Source organism: Dipodomys spectabilis, unplaced genomic scaffold (genome assembly GCF_019054845.1).
Source record: "Dipodomys spectabilis isolate Male_0828 unplaced genomic scaffold, ASM1905484v1 ptg000495l, whole genome shotgun sequence".
Lineage (NCBI taxonomy): Eukaryota > Metazoa > Chordata > Mammalia > Rodentia > Heteromyidae > Dipodomys > Dipodomys spectabilis.
Window position 1 is genome coordinate 284,287 of NW_024871172.1, and position 19,924 is coordinate 304,210.

General features: G+C 67.2%; 1 protein-coding gene across 1 annotated transcript; it reads right to left on the reverse strand.

The window, feature by feature from the left end:
- Positions 1-5: 5 nt before the first annotated feature.
- Positions 6-17,130, reverse strand: Adck5 (aarF domain containing kinase 5). Its single transcript, XM_042669343.1, has 15 exons — positions 17,040-17,130; positions 6,695-6,798; positions 5,821-5,970; positions 2,397-2,472; positions 2,093-2,293; positions 1,875-2,015; positions 1,683-1,796; positions 1,467-1,598; positions 1,307-1,390; positions 1,150-1,231; positions 997-1,075; positions 818-909; positions 488-740; positions 304-420; positions 6-221 (listed from the first exon to the last, which is right to left on the reverse strand). The coding sequence occupies exons 1-15, from the start codon at positions 17,049-17,051 to the stop codon at positions 116-118; spliced, it is 1,743 nt and encodes a 580-aa protein (XP_042525277.1). The 5' UTR covers positions 17,052-17,130; the 3' UTR covers positions 6-115.
- Positions 17,131-19,924: the final 2,794 nt, after the last annotated feature.

The window sequence follows — 19,924 nt, forward strand, 5'->3', positions numbered from 1 at the left end:
TGTCAGAGCCCCACAGCGTACTCCCGTGCCCCAGGCCCCTGGGGTGTAAGGTGTCCATACCACTGGCCTGGCTAGCTCCATCTGTTGACACTAGAAGTCTTGCTGGCCCTGAAGCCTAGGTCTCCAGATACTGGTAGAGCTCTTTGTTGTGAGGCACGATGCCCAAGTAGACCAAAAGCCGAACCATGAGGGTGGTCAGCCGCATAGCCAAGGTCTCCAGCCTGGGAGGCAGGTAGAGGGTCACAGGCTGACAGGGAGCAGGCGCCGGCATCGGGACCACCTGTGGCACCTACTTGAACTTACCTCAGGGCCACTTCAAACTTGAGTAGCTCCCAGAAGACCTTGACGTGGCGCAGGAGGCTGCTGCTGTAGATGCCCTGGTATGCTGCAACCACCAGGCGGCTCCAGCCCCGAATCGCACTGCATCAGACACACGCATCAGCCCCATGGCCTGGGGAGTCCCCAGGGAGCCCCTGAGGCCACCAACCTTCTGGCCATGAGGAAGTAGCGGTCGACGGGGCTGCCTAGCACAGTGACGATGGAGCGCACGGTGTTGATGTTTCGCAGCACGAGCAGCATGGGCCGGGGCAGCTCCTTGAGCACCGCCATGATGTTCTCAAAGTGGTCCCGGGCCATGTCCCGCATGTAGGTGGACTCCTCTCGGCTCAGCAGATGGGAGCCCCACAGCTGGCCCAGACGCACTGGCCGCTGCATGAGCACCTCGGAGAACAGAAGGTAGTCTGCAGAAGACGAGGGTGCCCGGTCAGGGTGTTGCGGCTGGCTGTGCCTGCCCCCTCGGCACAGCGTCTGCCCTCACCTTGGACCCCGAGTGCAGCCGAGTGCGTCTTCATTGCAGTGTCGTCCCTCAAGATGATGGCTCTCCACAGCTGGCACAGGGCTGACCGGTCCCTGCGAGAGTCCAGCTGTGAGCCCCGGGGGGGGGGGAGGGGGGACGGGACCCAGAACACAGCTCGCTAGTGCTTTGTCCTGCCTTACTTCTGATCCAGGAACTGGTAGAGTCCATGGTCCAACAACACCAGCTCTGCCTTGCCGTCCGGACCTTTCCGCACCAGAACTAGGAATAGCGCATGTCAGTCATGTCGGAGTTCATTCCCCCTCACCAAGACCCAACCCTGGAGACATCCCTACCATTGCCAGGGTGAGGGTCCGAGTGGATGAAACCAGTATAGAATATCTGCTCTGCAAAAGCCTGGATCAGCTTCTCTGCTACCTGGAGAGAGCATGGGATACGTAACGGACATGGGGGAGCCCCGCCCCTGTCCTTCCCGCCCCTGCCTGCACTCACATCCTGCACTGCCAGCCCCTTGCTTTTGATGGCCTCCAAATCATTGATCTTGCAACCTTCACAGAAGTCAGCCGTCAGCACACGCTGGGAGAGAGGAAGAGGCTGAGCCCGGAAGGCCCGTGCGGCCGCCTCCCACCAAAAAGGGGCCAGCCTGGCCCACCTTGCTGGATTTTTCCCAGTACACACGAGGGACTACCACATAGCGGAAGTGCTTCAGCTCCTGCGCACAGCGCTCAGCATTTCGGCCCTCATTCTCAAAGTCCAGCTCCTGGGCCAGGGTGCCCTTCAGGTCCTGGGAACATGTATGGTCAGGGGCCAGCTCTATGTCTGGTAACTCACCACTGGCTACCTGCAAGCTGAAGTTTCCCAGCACTACCTGCAAGACCCAGCCAAAGCCGAAGCTGGGGTGCATGAGCCCCACGAGCTGCAGCAGGAGCTCCAGTGTGTGTACATCCCCGTCAAAGCGGTCCCGCAGATCAGCATACTGTACCTGCAGCAGGCAAAGGCATCATAAGACTCAGTTGGCCACAGACGCCTGGAACCTCCCAGCCTAGGGCAGCCCGAGTACCTTCACAGCCACTGGAGTTCCATTGTGCAGCTTGGCGCGGTGCACCTGGGCCAGGCTAGCAGCAGCTATGGGCTGGTAGTCAAACTCCTGAAAGAGCTCACTGGGCAGGGCCTGGAAGTCTTCAAGAAACAGCTGATCCACCTGGCAGAAAGCGGTACTTAAAGTGGCACTGGGGCCCAGGGCAGCCTTCGGCCCTCCCGGTCTGCCGTGGAGCTTACCTCCCCAAGGTTCCTGGTGAGAGCCTTGTCCTCCAGGACCCGTAGGGTCTGGATGTACTCGGGCGGCAGCAGGTGGTTGAAGGAGCACAGCCCTTGGCCCAGCTTCACGTAGAGGCCCCCGTTGCTGATGGCTCCTTCCACCAGGGCATCTGCTGCCCGCTGGTGACACGCAGACATCACCTCCATGTACCCCGGGCTGTTCTGACCACAGGCAGGAGGGGAGGTTGGGACAGAGGCCGCTCCCCAGGCCCTACAGCACCCACTGCTCCAGCCTGCCCTGCACGCCCAGGACACGGGGACAAACCTCTTCCACCCCTCGCAGGGTGACGTTTGTGCACCACCAGTAGTCCAGGGAGATGTTCAGGCCAATCCTCAGGGACCTGTGGGGCAGAGACATGTTAGCCCCATCATGCCAGTTCAACAGGTTTCTTTGCCTGAAGTCCTCTCAAGGTCTAGCTAACCAATGGGTTCAAGATGAGATGAAGCTGAGGTCTAACGACTGGGATCCTTGACCTGGAGAGAGGGGGAGGGGGGGAGAGAGAGAGAGAGTGTACATGTGCAGTCCTAGGACTTGAACTCTGGCTGGACTTCCTTGGCACAGCTACCACTACAACACTTAGGCACACCTTCTTTTTGCTAGTTAACTGGAGATTGAGTCTCAGACTTTTCTGCCCAGGCCGGCTTCAAACTGTAGTCCCCTAGTCCCCGCACCCTGAGTAGCTAGGATTCCAGGTGCCTGCCTCTGGAGTGCCATGTGGCACCCGTTTAGACTCTGTCCTTACAGAAGGTGTGTCTCAGCCCTGCACAATGGCTGTGGACACCACAAAGGACACAGAGGTGGACAGGAAGAAGCAGTGCTAGCTGCAGCTACAGCAGGGCCACAGCTGGGTCACCGAGGGAGGAGGGAGGAGGGCTTCCCAGGCCCCAAGAAGCGCCTGCTGCTCTTGGTGCCATCTAGGAGCTGGAACCCTCCCTGTACCTCTTCCTGGGCTGTCAGCCCTGGGAAGATGTGATTTCCTCCCATGCCACAGGCTACTGGGCACAGAACGGGAAGGCCTCAGCAGAGGTGGTCCCAGAAAAGCCAGGAGGTTTTAAGCCTCAGCTGGCAAGGAATAGGACAAAAGTATACCTACATATTAAAAACTCTGGGGGCTGGGAATGTGGCTCAGGGGTACAGTGCTTGCCTAGCATGCATGAAGCCCGGGGTCCAATTCCTCAGTACCATATACATAGAAAAAGAAGTGGCACTGTGCCTCAAGTGGTAGAGCGCTTACCTTGAGCTGAAGAGCTCAGGGACAGTGCCCAGGCCCAGAGTTCAAGCCCCACAACTGGCAAAAATTTAAATAAGAATTTAAAAAAATTAAAAGTCTAGCTGGGAATGCAGCGTAGTGTAGGGGTAGAGTGCTCACCTAGCACGCATGAAGCCCAGGGTCCAATTCCTCAGCACCACGTACACAGAAAAAGACAGAAGTAGCGCTGTGGCTCACGTGGCAGAGTGCTAGCCTTGAGCAAAAGCAGCTCAGGGACAGCGCCCAGGCCCTGAGTTGAAGCCCAGGACTGGCAAAAACAAAAAACCTGTCTGGGCACCAGTGGCTCACCTTGGTAACCCTAGCTGAGATGTGAGGATTGTGGTTTGAAGGCAGCCCAGGCAGTAACGTCCATGAGACTCTTATCTCTAATTAGCCACCAAAATGGCACTGTAGCTCAAAATGGCACAGCATTAGCATCGAGCATAAAAGCTCAGGACAGCTGGGTGCCTGCTGGTGGTTCACGCCTGTAATCCTAGCTACTCAGGAGGCTGAGATCTGAGGATCGAGGTTCAAAGCCAGCCAGGGCAGGAAAGTCCATGAGACTCTTATCTCCATAAACCATTCAGAAAACTGGAAGTAGCACTGTGGCTCAAGTGGTAGAACCTAGCCTTCAGCTGAAGAGCTGAGGGACAGCGCCCAGGCCCAGAGTTCAAGCCACACAACCAACAACAACAAAAAACAGCTCAGGACAGTGCCCAGACTGAGTTGAAGCCCCTGAGTTGACCAACAGCAACAACAAAACAACCTGGACCTGTCAGATACTGGCGGCTCACGCCTTTAATCATGGCTACTCAGGAGGCTGAAATCAGGATCAAGATTCAAAGCCAGCCTAGACTGAAAAGTCCATGAGACCCTTATCTCCAATTAACCAGCAAAAAAGCCAGAAGTAGAAGCATTGCTCAAGTGAGTGCTAGCTTTAAGCCAAGAGGGCTGGGAAGGTGGCTCAGTGGTAGAGTGCTTGCCTCACATGCCTGAGGCCATGGGTTCGATTCTCAGCACCACATAAGCAAAAAGAAAAAAGCTGGAAGTGGCGCCTTGGCTCAAGGGCTAGCCTTGAGCTGAAGAGCTGAGGGACAGCGCCCAGGCCGAGTTCAGGCCCCACGACCGGACCCAAAAAATAAAGAGCTCTGTGTTATTCTTGAAAAATATTTCAAAACAGAAAGGGAAGCCAAGCAAGGTGGTGCACAGTTTAACTTCAGCTGCTCTGGTGGCTGAGAGGGAAGAATGCCAAATTCAAGGCCTGTGGAGGCACCTTGGTGAAACTCCGTTTTTAGTGCTCTGGTGTGCCGGCCCTGCCCTCGGTCCATCTGAGCAGCTCCAAGCCCCAAGCCTCTGACTGGCTCTCCCATGCAGCCTGCGCCGCCCGCGGGGTGGTGCGCTTCACCGGCCTGCTCCCAGCTCCCAGCTCCCCTCGGCTCCTCTCATCTGCTCCCCTCTGTTCTGGATGGCTCTGTTTCCAGCCTTGGGGGCAGGGAGCAGATGTAGAAAAACAAAAACGCGGGTAGTACCCTTCCTGCAGCCTGGCCTGGCCTCTAGGTCACTGCTAGGAGGCCCATCCTCCTGCTGGGTCAGGAGCAGCTGAGGTGGGCAAGTGGCCAGGGGCCGGCGTGGCCCCTCCATGTGGGGCAGAGATGGTCACAGAAGCAAACAGAAGACTCTAGAGCCCTTGCCTACTCTCTGGGGCTGTAAAGATCAGAGAACTTGCACGGAAGTGTGCAGTGTTCACTGCCCCGAACCTGTCAATGGGGACATCCATTAGCTCCAACCAAGCCAGCCCAGGAGGCGGGCAGGGTTAAGGACTTGGGGGCTGGAGCTCCCTGGCACCCAGCACCTGCACGCACGCACTACCACTCGAGTTCGCCTGGGTGAGGCTCTGATGAAGAGTCGAGGGCCTGGCCGTCCTGAGCTTTCCCTAAGAAGGTGGCCGGGGCCAGGAAGGCCGTGCTCAGAGCCCAGCGGAGCGGGATCCAGAGGGCCGCACGCCAACCGCGTTCTCTCAGCTGCCAAGAGCTGATGCCCAGAACGCCGCACGCTTGGCGCACACTTGGCGACTGTGGGGACGCTCGGGTTCTGCGTTGGGAGAGGAGTCCGACAGGCCTTTGGCACATAAAGGGGGTGCTGTGCTACTGAGCCCACCCTGTCCGAGACAGCGGCTTCCGCGATGGGGGGGTGAGGGGGCAGAGGGCGTCACCTCCCAGGGCCCGTGCGCTCCCCGCACCCTGTGGCCAACGCGGATGTGGGAAGGAGCAGTGAGGGTGGGCCCCTTCTGAGGGCCCCAGGGCGCAGCACGCAGGCCCTGCACAGCGCAGGACCCCTAGATGGCAGCTACCGTCCCGGGGGAGCCCTGCGGCCCTCCCAGGTCAGCCGAGGGAGAAGCCGCGCCACCTGCCCACCCCAGGCGCTGCCAGCTCAGACTACCTGCCAAAGCGCCCGATGCCATCGACGGCCAGCCGCAGCCTCCTCTTCTCCCGCGCCTCTGCTGTGAAGTAGTAGACGCCAAAGAGCAGAGGCACCCCCACCACGGTAGCAGGGAGCGCCCTCCGCCAGAGCGAGGCGGGTCTCGAGGCCCTGAGGGAGACACGGGGGAGCTGGGGTCTGCCCCGCCCCTCCCCCAGCCCCCAGGGCAGCACGGAGGCCAGGCAGGCTAAGGGGCGGGTCTTCCTGGGCTGTGTGGGGCCCTGGAGCCCCCTCGTGAGAAGGGCTCCTCGGCCAGGCTGGGCTGTCCAGGGGAGAACTCCACACTAGGCACACTCAGAAGCCCCGCCGCTGTGGCCGCCAGGATGGCTGGACTAGAGCTTAAGTCCTTGGTATGGCCAAGGGATACACTGAGGTTGGCACAGACCGAATTAGAGTTGAGAACAGCGCACTGCCAGCGAGCTCAGACAGATCACCGGCATCCCGGGAGCCGCTTCCCCTGGCATGGCCGACCCACAGCAACCCCACCCCTCTGTGCCCCACAAGTCACCCCATTTATTTGGCACAGTGCAGGCTGTTTCTGAACAGCTCCTGCCTTGCCAGTGTCTGCCCTGAGTACGCCTCATGTCCAGGATGCATCCTGTCCTGGAGGCGCAGCAGAGGGCTCAGCTCAGGCAGCCACCTGCTGACTGCAGAGGCCTTCCCTGGGTTCTGGAAGGCCCTTTGCCCAGCTGGAGATGTTTCCAGGCCGGCTGGTCCCCGGACTGGGGGTGAGGAGACCCAATACTCGTAGCTCCTCCCCTGAAGCTCAGCTTGGCCCCAGCAGTGCCCATCCTCCCGCCCCCACGCAGCACAGCGGGGGGGGGGGGCTTCTTACCTTGCAGGGGGGCCCCTGAGGCTTCTCCTGAAGAACGCGGCGGGGCATGGCCAGGGCTTCTGCCTGCTCTGCAGCAGAGCCGAGTGGAAGCGGCACAGTCGCACCTTGAACAGAGCGGACGGCTCCAGCTCAGCGGGGGCAGGAGCGCAGACTCAGGCCTCGGCGCCAGGCAGCCCCTCCGCAGGCCTGGAGCCAAGCTCCGGAACCTGTGCTGCCCTGAACCCCCACCGAGCCCGTCGTCAGCACCGCTGCGTCAGGCAAAGCAGCGAAGAGACCGCGCGCCTAGTGCACCTAGGGCAGGAGGGGCGTGTGGACCTCCTGTGCAACATAGCCTCTCCGGCGGCGTCCTCTCGCTGTCCGCAGAAGAAAGCTAAATTACAACCTGGCTTCCCTGTCAGGACAGGTCTCTCTTTCATCAACACCACGACTGTTCATTTACAATTTCCCAAGTGGCCACAAGTGAGCGGCCCTACTGTCAAAGGAAGCATCAGCTCTCCTCGGAGAGCCGGCCTGTAAGGGGGAGGCCCAGACAGGAGAGCTGTCCTGTGTAGGTCATTGTTCTGAAATCAGAGTACAAAGCTGGCTCACGCCTGTAATCCCTACTACTCAGGAGGCTGAGATCTGAAGATCGTGATTCAAAGCCAGCCCAGGCAGTTAAATCCATGAGACTACTCTCCAATTAAAGAGCAAAAACCCAGAAGTTGCTCAAGTGGTAGAGAGCTAACTTTAAGCAAAAGAGCTTAGGGATGGCACCTAGGCCCTGAGTTCAAGTCTCAGGACCTGCACAAAAGAAAAAGAAGAAAAAAGTACAAGGATTATAATCTACTAAGATCGCAGAGGTGGGATCCCAGAGGGGACCCTTGGGGCCCCCTCCAGGGCAGCCTTGCTCTCCATGGCCTTTCGAGACAAGGGTGTCTCACTCTTGTTCAGGCTGGCCCCAAACTCCAATCATTGTCCCACCTTAGCCTTCCAAGTAGCTGGGACCACACAGATGTGTAGTCCTGCCACTGCAGAAGGCTCCTCTTATCTAAACTGTGAACTGGGCACCAGTGGCTCACACATGTCATCCTAGCTACTCAGGAGGCTGAGATCTGAGGATCACGGTTCAAAGCCAGACCAGGTAGTGACATCCATGAGACTTTTTTTTTTTTTTTTGGTCGTGGGACTTGAACTCTGGGCTTGGCGCTGTCCCTCAGCTCTTCAGCTCAAGGCTAGTGCTCTACCACTTGGGCCACAGCGCCACTTCTGGTTTTCTGATGGTTTGTTGGAGATAAGAGTCTCATGGGCTTTCCTGCCCGGGCTGGCTTTGAACCGTGATCCTCAGACCTCAGCCACCTGAGTAGCTAGGATAACAGGCGTGAGCCTCCAGCACCCTGCTCATGAGACTCTTAAGAAACTACAAGAGGGCTGGGAAGGTGGCTCAGTGGTAGAGCACTTGCCTTGCATGCTCGAGGCCCTGGGTTTAATTCCTCAGCACCACATAAGCAAAAAGAAAAGCCGGAAGTGGCGCTGTGGCTCAAGTGGTAGAGCGCTAGCCTTGAGCTGAAGAGCTGAGGGACAGCGCCCAGGCCCAGAGTTCAGGCCCCACGACTGGAAAAAAAAAAACTACAAGAAAAGCCTGAAGTGGAGCTGTGGCTCAAATGGTAACGTGCTAGCCTTGAGCAAAAGTTCAGGGACAGTTCAAGCCCCGGGACCAGGAAAAAAAAAAAAAGTTTGAATTATTTTAAGAAAAAACCTTTGCATGCCATTTTGCCCTGTGGTACAGATGTGAATGAACATGGCATCAAACAGTCAGCTGATTCTTCATCTCTTTCTGGACAAGGGACCTCGCTCTGCAGAGTCACTGGCAAGGACACAAAACAACGCGAAGGTCTAGGTCCAGGACCTACGTCCAAGGACAGAGCCTGGCTGAACCCAGTGTTCAGCCACACGCTGCAGGCTGGCTTCCAGAACACGAAGAGAGAGCAGTCCCAGGCAGACGAGGACTCCTGGGTGCCATCACCTCTGCACCCTCCTGACCCTGACGCCCTCCAGTGCCAGCACATGCACAGAAGAAACCAAGGCTGAGGCCACTGCGGCCGCAGCTGTGGAGCTGCTCAGGGTGTGTACTGGTACGGTATACGGGGAAGCTGGCTTCAGCTGGGATCTCAGGGAGCCTCAGCCCAGGACTCCTGGTCCTGTTCTCAGTGCCACACTGCCTGTGGCACTTGCCCCAAAGAGCTCTGCCTTCTGAGAAGAGCAGTCTGAGCGGCAGGGCTGGGCAGGACAGCAGGGGAGGGGAGGGGAGTGGAGGGGAGGGGAGTGGAGGGGAGGGGAGGGGAGGGGGGGAGGGGAGGGAGGGGAGGGGGAGGGGAGGGGAGGGGAGGGGAGGGGAGGGGAGGGGAGGGGAGGGGAGGGGAGGAGCTCTGAACTGGGTAGTGGCTGGGACTCCACCAGGATGCGCTGTCCTGAGGCTGAGATTAGGAAAATGAGAGGCCCATGAGGCTGGAAAGCTGCACTGTGCTGAGGACGATGGGAAGTTTACTCTAAAAGAGAAGCTCTCACAGGCAAGCTGGAGCTAGGCTAGATGTTTTGTGGGGTTCATCAGCGGGGAGAAGGTGAGGGGATTCTGGGTAGCAGGCACAGACTGGAAGGGCCCAAGGAGGTAGGGATGTGTCCAGCTTGGGGGGAGGGGGAGAGCCAAGTAGACCCAGGGCAAACTGTGAAGCCAGTGCATGCACAGGACTGCATTCCAGTGAACCCTGCTGCCCGCTTGAGTGGTCTTAAAGTTCTACAACCATTCTAACCCCTCAGCAAGACCACGTGTCAAGGGAGCAAGGGAGCCCCACCCACTGCCTTCAAGGTACTGCAGACATCTTCATGAGCCAGCCAGAGCGGGCCGTTCTCCCGCACACCGCCTGGCCCCTTGGGCAGCCAGAGCGGGCCGTTCTCCCGCACGCCGCCTGGCCCCTTTGGCAGCCAGAGTGGGCCGTTCTCCCGCACGCCGCCTGGCCCCTTTGGCAGCCAGAGTGGACCGTTCTCCCGCACGCCGCCTGGCCCCTTGGGCAGCCAGAGCGGGCCGTTCTCCCGCACGCCGCCTGGCCCCTTGGGCAGCCAGAGCGGGCCGTTCTCCCGCACGCCGCCTGGCCCCTTTGGCAGCCAGAGCGGGCCGTTCTCCCGCACGCCGCCTGGCCCCTTGGGCAGCCAGAGCGGGCCGTTCTCCCGCACGCCGCCTGGCCCCTTTGGCAGCCAGAGCGGGCCGTTCTCCCGCACGCCGCCTGGCCCCTTGGGCAGCCAGAGTGGGCCGTTCTCCCGCACACCGCCTGGCCTCTTGGGCAGCCAGAGTGGGCCGTTCTCCCGCACACCGCCTGGCCCCTTTGGCAGCCAGAGCGGGCCGTTCGTTCTCCCGCACGCCGCCTGGCCCCTTTGGCAGCCAGAGTGGGCCGTTCTCCCGCACACCGCCTGGCCCCTTTGGCAGCCAGAGCGGGCCGTTCGTTCTCCCGCACGCCGCCTGGCCCCTTTGGCAGCCAGTGGGCCGTTCGTTCTCCCGCACGCCGCCTGGCCCCTTTGGCAGCCAGAGTGGGCCGTTCTCCCGCACACCGCCTGGCCCCTTTGGCAGCCAGAGCGGGCCGTTCTCCCGCACGCTGCCTGGCCCCTTGGGCAGCCAGAGCGGGCCGTTCTCCCGCACGCCGCCTGGCCTCTTGGGCAGCCAGTGGGCCGTTCGTTCTCCCGCACGCCGCCTGGCCTCTTGGGCAGCCAGTGGGCCGTTCGTTCTCCCGCACGCCGCCTGGCCTCTTGGGCAGCCAGTGGGCCGTTCGTTCTCCCGCACGCCGCCTGGCCTCTTGGGCAGCCAGTGGGCCGTTCTCCCGCACGCCGCCTGGCCTCTTGGGCAGCCAGTGGGCCGTTCGTTCTCCCGCACGCCGCCTGGCCCCTTGGGCAGCCAGTGGGCCGTTCTCCCGCACGCCGCCTGGCCCCTTGGGCAGCCAGTGGGCCGTTCTCCCGCACGCCGCCTGGCCCCTTTGGCAGCCAGTGGGCCGTTCTCCCGCACGCCGCCTGGCCCCTTTGGCAGCCAGTGGGCCGTTCTCCCGCACACCGCCTGGCCTCTTGGGCAGCCAGTGGGCCGTTCGTTCTCCCGCACGCCGCCTGGCCCCTTGGGCAGCCAGTGGGCCGTTCGTTCTCCCGCACACCGCCTGGCCTCTTGGGCAGCCAGTGGGCCGTTCTCCCGCACACCGCCTGGCCTCTTGGGCAGCCAGTGGGCCGTTCGTTCTCCCACACGCCGCCTGGCCCCTTGGGCAGCCAGTGGGCCGTTCGTTCTCCCGCACACCGCCTGGCCCCTTGGGCAGCCAGTGGGCCGTTCTCCCGCACGCCGCCTGGCCCCTTGGGCAGCCAGTGGGCCGTTCGTTCTCCCGCACGCCGCCTGGCCCCTTGGGCAGCCAGTGTGTGCCGTTCGTTCTCCCGCACACCGCCTGGCCTCTTGGGCAGCCAGTGGGCCGTTCGTTCTCCCGCACGCCGCCTGGCCCCTTGGGCAGCCAGTGGGCCGTTCGTTCTCCCGCACGCCGCCTGGCCCCTTGGGCAGCCAGTGGGCCGTTCGTTCTCCCGCACGCCGCCTGGCCCCTTGGGCAGCCAGTGGGCCGTTCGTTCTCCCGCACGCCGCCTGGCCTCTTGGGCAGCCAGTGGGCCGTTCTCCCGCACGCCGCCTGGCCCCTTGGGCAGCCAGTGGGCCGTTCGTTCTCCCGCACGCCGCCTGGCCCCTTGGGCAGCCAGTGGGCCGTCCGTTCTCCCGCACGCCGCCTGGCCCCTTGGGCAGCCAGAGTGGGCCGTTCTCCCGCACACCGCCTGGCCTCTTGGGCAGCCAGAGTGGGCCGTTCTCCCGCACACCGCCTGGCCCCTTTGGCAGCCAGAGCGGGCCGTTCGTTCTCCCGCACGCCGCCTGGCCCCTTTGGCAGCCAGAGTGGGCCGTTCTCCCGCACACCGCCTGGCCCCTTTGGCAGCCAGAGCGGGCCGTTCGTTCTCCCGCACGCCGCCTGGCCCCTTTGGCAGCCAGTGGGCCGTTCGTTCTCCCGCACGCCGCCTGGCCCCTTTGGCAGCCAGAGTGGGCCGTTCTCCCGCACACCGCCTGGCCCCTTTGGCAGCCAGAGCGGGCCGTTCTCCCGCACGCCGCCTGGCCCCTTGGGCAGCCAGAGCGGGCCGTTCTCCCGCACGCCGCCTGGCCTCTTGGGCAGCCAGTGGGCTGTTCGTTCTCCCGCACGCCGCCTGGCCTCTTGGGCAGCCAGTGGGCCGTTCGTTCTCCCGCACGCCGCCTGGCCTCTTGGGCAGCCAGTGGGCCGTTCGTTCTCCCGCACGCCGCCTGGCCTCTTGGGCAGCCAGTGGGCCGTTCTCCCGCACGCCGCCTGGCCTCTTGGGCAGCCAGTGGGCCGTTCGTTCTCCCGCACGCCGCCTGGCCCCTTGGGCAGCCAGTGGGCCGTTCTCCCGCACGCCGCCTGGCCCCTTGGGCAGCCAGTGGGCCGTTCTCCCGCACGCCGCCTGGCCCCTTTGGCAGCCAGTGGGCCGTTCTCCCGCACGCCGCCTGGCCCCTTTGGCAGCCAGTGGGCCGTTCTCCCGCACACCGCCTGGCCTCTTGGGCAGCCAGTGGGCCGTTCGTTCTCCCGCACGCCGCCTGGCCCCTTGGGCAGCCAGTGGGCCGTTCGTTCTCCCGCACACCGCCTGGCCTCTTGGGCAGCCAGTGGGCCGTTCTCCCGCACACCGCCTGGCCTCTTGGGCAGCCAGTGGGCCGTTCGTTCTCCCACACGCCGCCTGGCCCCTTGGGCAGCCAGTGGGCCGTTCGTTCTCCCGCACACCGCCTGGCCCCTTGGGCAGCCAGTGGGCCGTTCTCCCGCACGCCGCCTGGCCCCTTGGGCAGCCAGTGGGCCGTTCGTTCTCCCGCACGCCGCCTGGCCCCTTGGGCAGCCAGTGTGTGCCGTTCGTTCTCCCGCACACCGCCTGGCCTCTTGGGCAGCCAGTGGGCCGTTCGTTCTCCCGCACGCCGCCTGGCCCCTTGGGCAGCCATTGGGCCGTTCGTTCTCCCGCACGCCGCCTGGCCCCTTGGGCAGCCAGTGGGCCGTTCGTTCTCCCGCACGCCGCCTGGCCCCTTGGGCAGCCAGTGGGCCGTTCGTTCTCCCGCACGCCGCCTGGCCTCTTGGGCAGCCAGTGGGCCGTTCTCCCGCACGCCGCCTGGCCCCTTGGGCAGCCAGTGGGCCGTTCGTTCTCCCGCACGCCGCCTGGCCCCTTGGGCAGCCAGTGGGCCGTCCGTTCTCCCGCACGCCGCCTGGCCCCTTGGGCAGCCAGTGGGCCGTCCGTTCTCCCGCACGCCGCCTGGCCCCTTGGGCAGCCAGTGGGCCGTTCGTTCTCCCGCACGCCGCCTGGCCTCTTGGGCAGCCAGTGGGCCGTTTGTTCTCCCGCACGCCGCCTGGCCCCTTGGGCAGCCAGTGTGTGCCGTTCGTTCTCCCGCACACCGCCTGGCCTCTTGGGCAGCCAGTGGGCCGTTCGTTCTCCCGCACGCCGCCTGGCCTCTTGGGCAGCCAGTGGGCCGTTCTCCCGCACGCCGCCTGGCCCCTTGGGCAGCCAGTGGGCCGTCCGTTCTCCCGCACGCCGCCTGGCCCCTTGGGCAGCCAGTGGGCCGTCCGTTCTCCCGCACGCCGCCTGGCCCCTTGGGCAGCCAGTGGGCCGTTCGTTCTCCCGCACGCCGCCTGGCCCCTTGGGCAGCCAGCGGGCCGTTCGTTCTCCCGCACGCCGCCTGGCCCCTTGGGCTGCCAGCGGGCCGTTCGTTCTCCCGCACGCCGCCTGGCCTCTTGGGCAGCCAGTGGGCCGTTCGTTCTCCCGCACGCCGCCTGGCCTCTTGGGCAGCCAGTGGGCCGTTCGTTCTCCCGCACGCCGCCTGGCCTCTTGGGCAGCCAGTGGGCCGTTCTCCCGCACGCCGCCTGGCCCCTTGGGCAGCCAGTGGGCCGTTCGTTCTCCCGCACGCCGCCTGGCCCCTTGGGCAGCCAGCGGGCCGTCCGTTCTCCCGCACGCCGCCTGGCCCCTTGGGCAGCCAGCGGGCCGTCCGTTCTCCCGCACGCCGCCTGGCCCCTTTGGCAGCCAGCGGGCCGTTCGTTCTCCCGCACGCCGCCTGGCCCCTTGGGCAGCCAGTGGGCCGTTCGTTCTCCCGCACGCCGCCTGGCCCCTTGGGCAGCCAGTGGGCCGTCCGTTCTCCCGCACGCCGCCTGGCCCCTTGGGCAGCCAGTGGGCCGTCCGTTCTCCCGCACGCCGCCTGGCCCCTTGGGCAGCCAGTGGGCCGTCCGTTCTCCCGCACGCCGCCTGGCCCCTTGGGCAGCCAGTGGGCCGTTCTCCCGCACGCCGCCTGGCCCCTTGGGCAGCCAGTGGGCCGTTCGTTCTCCCGCACGCCGCCTGGCCCCTTGGGCAGCCAGTGGGCCGTTCGTTCTCCCGCACGCCGCCTGGCCCCTTGGGCAGCCAGTGGGCCGTTCGTTCTCCCGCACGCCGCCTGGCCCCTTGGGCAGCCAGTGGGCCGTTCGTTCTCCCGCACGCCGCCTGGCCCCTTGGGCAGCCAGTGGGCCGTTCGTTCTCCCGCACGCCGCCTGGCCCCTTGGGCAGCCAGTGGGCCGTTCTCCCGCACGCCGCCTGGCCCCTTGGGCAGCCAGTGGGCCGTTCGTTCTCCCGCACGCCGCCTGGCCCCTTGGGCAGCCAGTGGGCCGTTCGTTCTCCCGCACGCCGCCTGGCCCCTTGGGCAGCCAGTGGTGCCCTTAGACACTTCTCTAATTATCTCAACATCTCATAATATAAAGTGCAAAGGGCGAGAGGACGGCTGGAGATCGGCGCACTCTGGTCCTGGAGTTTGAACACATGGTCTTGTCCCTTAGCTTTTTTCTTTTTTGTTGTCGGTCCTGGGGCTTGAACTCTGGGCCTGGGTGCTGTCCCTCAGCTCTTCAGCTCAAGGTGAGCGCTCTACCGCTTGAGCCACGTGCCACTTCCGGTTTTCTACTGGTTTATTGGAGATAAGACTCTCACGGGCTTTCCTGCCAGGGCTGGCTTTGAATCGCAGTCCTCAGATCTCAGCCTCCTGAGCAGCTAGGGATTACAGGCATGAGCACTGGTGCCAGCTGCCCCTTAACTTTTTCTGCTCTACAATAGTGTCCTCCACTTCCAGCTTTTCGATGATTCATTGGAGATAAGAGCCTCAGGGATTTTCCTGTCCAGGCTGGCTTCACATCCGAGATCACAGCCATCTGAGTGAGCCCCGGGTGCCCAGCTGGACTTGGTTTCGGACGCATTCTCTAGCAGGAGTGGGGTATCCTCCCAGCACTTGGAGGCTGGTGGGAGTATGCTGAGCTCAAGGCTAGCCTGGACTAGGAAGCAAAACCCTCTCTCAAAAGAGAAACAGCTGAGCTTCTGGGTGTTCCCCAGCCCCTGGTGACGCTTCTGGCAGAGCGCGGCTGGGGAGCCTAGGCTGAAGCACACAGCCCTAGCCCATCCCCAGTGTCCGGGGAAGGCAGTGCTTCTCTGCTGGGCCCATTCACCCCCCTGGTTTCTGAGGACTCCGCAGCAGGATGCCTGTCACTCCCCACCAGCGTAGAGGACCCAGACTCTTCCAACAGAATCTCAGGTGCTGTGCTGTGTGCGATGCTCTCTATCCCCACCATTCACCCCAACAGGTGCCGGCTCTGGTACTCTCCCACGGTCCTCATCTCAGACTGCGAGGACAATGGCGGACAGTGGTGGGTGACTCCTGGCTAGACTGTAGTCAGGAGCCACCTGGAAATCACCTCTGCTGGAGTTCACACACAGGTACTCAGAAAGTACTCCTGACAACCGGTGGGCACACATGGGATGAACCGAAACCCGGTCAAAGCCAGGGTCTTTGCCAAACCCACCACAGGCCAGAGCCAAGTGAGAGGTGGCAGTCTGGCCTCAGACAAAATGCCAAGGGGACAAGGCGTGATGCTGACAGCTCCCCAGAGGTATCCAAGCCCTGCTCCATCACCTCATGACCCCGCGCCAGGGCCCCTGCCGTCGCGCACCACCGCCAGCAGCTCACCTCCACCTGTCTGCCCAGGACCTTGTCCCAACACCAGCCTTTTCCCCTGGAGCAAATGCTCCGGCCCACCCGCCGGTGCCGGCCTGCCGGAGACCCCGGATCCAGCCGCTCGGGTGTGCGGGCGGCCGCCCCCCAGGGCTCTGCCCGGCTCCCCGCAAAGCGCTCAGGCGCCGCCACCGCCAACCGGATTCCACGGCGGTCAGTGTGCAGACCGCGGGGCCGGGCTGGCTGGGGGGCGTGGGGGGGGGGTCCGGAGATGGGGGGAAACGCGGAGGGGGGGGAGACCCGGACGGGGGGGGGGGGGAGCCCGGAGATGGGGGGGGAGGCCCGGAGATGGAGGAGGGGGACGGGGACGGGAGAACGGGGGTCAGTGAGCCCGGGGATGGGGGGGGAGGACGGGGACGGCGGGGGGGGGGGGGGGGGGGGGAGGACGGGGACGGGGGGGGAGGACGGGGACGGGGGGAGGACGGGGACGGGGGAGGACAGGGGGGATGGCGGGGGGGGGGAAGGACGGGGGGAGGACGGGGGGGAGGACGGGGACGGCGGGGGGGAAGGACGGGGACGGCGGGGGGGAGGACGGGGACGGGGGGAGGACGGGGACGGGGGGGAGGACGAGGACGGGGGGGGGGAGGACGGGGGGGGAGGACGGGGACGGGGGGGAGGACGGGGGGGGGAGGACGGGGCGGGTGGGGAGGACGGGGACGGGGGGTGGAGGACGGGGACGGGGGGAGGACGGGGGGGAGGACGGGGACGGCGGGGGGGGGGGGAGGACGCGGGGGGGAGGACGGGGACGGCGGGGGGGGGAGGACGGGGACGGCGGGGGGGGGGGAGGACGGGGACGGCGGGGGGGAGGACGGGGACGGGGGGAGGACGGGGGGGAGGACGGGGACGGCGGGGGGGAGGACGGGGACGGCGGGGGGGGGAGGAGACGGGGACGGGGGGGGAGGACGGGGACGGGGGGAGGACGGGAGACGGGGGGAGGACGGGGACGGGGGGGAGGACGGGGACGGGGGGAGGACGGGGACGGCGGTGGGGGCCGCGCGGCGCGCCCACAGGGCCCGGCAGGTTCACGCGGACGGGAGGCGCCGGGCCCGGCGGGGCCTGGTCGACGCGGGGGTCTGGGCTGCGGCCGCCAGAGCCGCAGGTCCGAGGGCGCTGGGCCGGGCGCGGGGCCGGGCGGGGCTCGGGGAGCGCGTGGGGGGCCGCGCGGCGCGCGGGGCGGGGGTCGGGCCCGGAGCCTGGGCTTCGTGGCGTGCGGGTCAGGGTCTGGAGCGGGATCTGAGGCGCGGGGATCCTCACCGGCCGCCACATGTCCCCGCCGCGCTCCGAGGATCCGCCGCAGGCGTCCCGGCGCCCAGCAGGCCCTGCGGGAGGGGTGCGCGGTGCGCATGCGCGCTCGGCTCGCGGGCTCCTCTCCCCCCCTCCCCCGACTGGGCGGTGGGCGGGGACTGGGCGGGAGGGTGGGCGGGGGACTGGCGGCGGGCGGGGGATTGGCGGGGGGCCGGGACTGGGTGGTGGGCGGGGGACTGGCGGGGGGCGGGGACTGGGTGGTGGGCGGGGACTGGGGGCGGGCGGGGACTGGGCGGCGGGCGGGGACTGGGCGGCGGGCGGGGACTGGGCGGCGGGCGGGGACCCGAGCCGCGTCCGCGCCCCGCACCGCCCCCTGGCGGTCACCGACGGGTAGCTCCGGAAGGGCGCGCTCGGGAGAGCCGGGCGGCCGCGGCCTTCCGACCCCGCTCCGCAGCGGGGCCGCAGCCGAAGCAGTCAGGACCGGCGGGCGCCGGTGAGTCTCACGTGTGGCTCTGGGGTTGCCAGGGCCGGCGCTTGCTGGAAGGCCTGGCCGCCTAGGCCGAGCCCCGCGTGGCCGCCGACCCGGCCGGAACGGAGCAGCTCCAAGCCAATGCAGGCGCCCCGTGTGCGGAGGACCCGGAGACGGACAGCCTCGGCCCGGCCGCCGGTGTCCCCCCGCCCGCCGGTGCCCCCCGCCCGCCGGTGCCCCCCCCCGCCCGCCGGTGCCCCCCCGCCCGCCGGTGCCCCCCCCGGCCCGCCGGTGCCCCCCCGCCCGCCGGTGTCTCCCCCGACCCCCGCCGGTGTCCCCCCCGCCCGCCGGTGTCTCCCCCGACCCCCGCCGGTGCCCCCCCGACCCCACGCCGGTGTCCCCCCCGCCCGCCGGTGCCCCCCCCGACCCCCGCCGGTGTCCCCCCGCCCGCCGGTGTCCCCCCCGCCCGCCGGTGCCCCCCCCGACCCCCGCCGGTGTCCCCCCCGCCCGCCGGTGCCCCCCCCGACCCCCGCCGGTGCCCCCCCCGCCCGCCGGTGTCTCCCCCGCCCGCCGGTGCCCCCCCCGACCCCCCGCCGGTGTCCCCCCCGCCCGCCGGTGTCCCCCCCGCCCGCCGGTGTCCCCCCGCCCGCCGGTGTCCCCCCCGCCCGCCGGTGTCTCCCCGCCCGCCGGTGCCCCCCCGCCCGCCGGTGTCCCCCCCGCCCGCCGGTGTCCCCCCCGCCCGCCGGTGTCCCTCCTGACCACCCCCCCCCACCCCCCACCCCCCGCCGGTGCCCCCCTCTGACCCCCGCCGGTGTCCCCTCGCCCGCCGGTGTCTCCCCGCCCGCCGGTGCCCCCCCGACCCCCGCCGGTGCCCCCCCGACCCCCGCCGGTGTCCCCCCCCCGACCCCCGCCGGTGTCCCCCCCCCCGACCCCCGCCGGTGTCCCCCCCCGACCCCCGCCGGTGTCCCCCCCCCCGCCGGTGTCCCCCCCGACCCCCGCCGGTGTCCCCCCCCAGACCCCCCGCCGGTGTCCCCCCCCCCGACCCCCGCCGGTGTCCCCCTCTGACCCCCGCCGGTGTCCCCCCCGACCCCCGCCGGTGTCCCCCCCGACCCCCGCCGGTGTCCCCCCCCCCGACCCCCGCCGGTGTCCCCCCCCGACCCCCGCCGGTGTCCCCCCCGACCCCCGCCGGTGTCCCCCCCCCCCGACCCCCGCCGGTGTCCCCCCCCCCGACCCCCCGCCGGTGTCCCCCCCCGACCCCCGCCGGTGTCCCCCCCCGACCCCCGCCGGTGTCCCCCCCCCCGACCCCCGCCGGTGCCCCCCCGACCCCCGCCGGTGTCCCCCCCCCGACCCCCGCCGGTGTCCCCCCCCCCCCGCCGGTGTCCCCCTCGACCCCCGCCGGTGTCCCCCCCCCCGACCCCCGCCGGTGTCCCCCCCCCGACCCCCGCCGGTGCCCCCCCCGACCCCCGCCGGTGTCCCCCCCCGACCCCCGCCGGTGTCCCCCCCGACCCCCGCCGGTGTCCCCCCGCCCGCCGGTGTCCCCCCCGACCCCCGCCGGTGTCCCCCCGCCCGCCGGTGTCCCCCTCGACCCCCGCCGGTGTCCCGACCCCCGCCGGTGTCCCCCCCCCCGACCCCCGCCGGTGTCCCGACCCCCGCCGGTGTCCCCCCCCCCGACCCCCGCCGGTGTCCCCCCCCCCGACCCCCGCCGGTGTCCCCCCCCCGACCCCCCGCCGGTGTCCCCCCCCGACCCCCGCCGGTGTCCCCCCCCCCCGACCCCCGCCGTGTCCCCCCCCGACCCCCGCCGGTGTCCCCCCACCCCGACCCCCGCCGGTGTCCCCCCCCCCCCCGACCCCCGCCGGTGTCCCCCTCTGACCCCCGCCGGTGTCCCCCCCGACCCCCGCCGGTGTCCCCCCCCCGACCCCCGCCGGTGTCCCCCTCTGACCCCCGCCGGTGTCCCCCCGCCCGCCGGTGCCCCCCCCACCCCCGCCGGTGTCCCTCCTGACCACCCCCCCACCCCCCACCCCCCCGCCGGTGTCCCCCAGGCTCTGCGCAGCCGGCTCCCAGCACTCCCCTCACAGCCTGGGCCGGCACCCTCAGGGGCCCTCGCCTCAAGGTAGGCAGGGCAAGGCTGGTTCTGTGGCCCAGGACACTGGGCAGCCCAGCGGATAGCAGGATGCAGCTGACTGCAGCCAGTGCGGGCCAACTCGCAGTCCTGGGCCTGCAGCCGGAGACAGGCCACTCAGACACCCAGAGGCTTCGGGGTCTGCTCGAAAATCTTGAGCTTCAGGGCTGGGGATGTGGCTTGGTGTAGAGCTTGCCTCGCATGCACAAAAACAGAAAAGGCCAGAAGTGGCGCTGTGGCTCACCTAGTAGAGTGCTGGCCTCAAGCAAAAGCAGTTCAGGGACAACGCCCAGGCCGTGAGTTCAA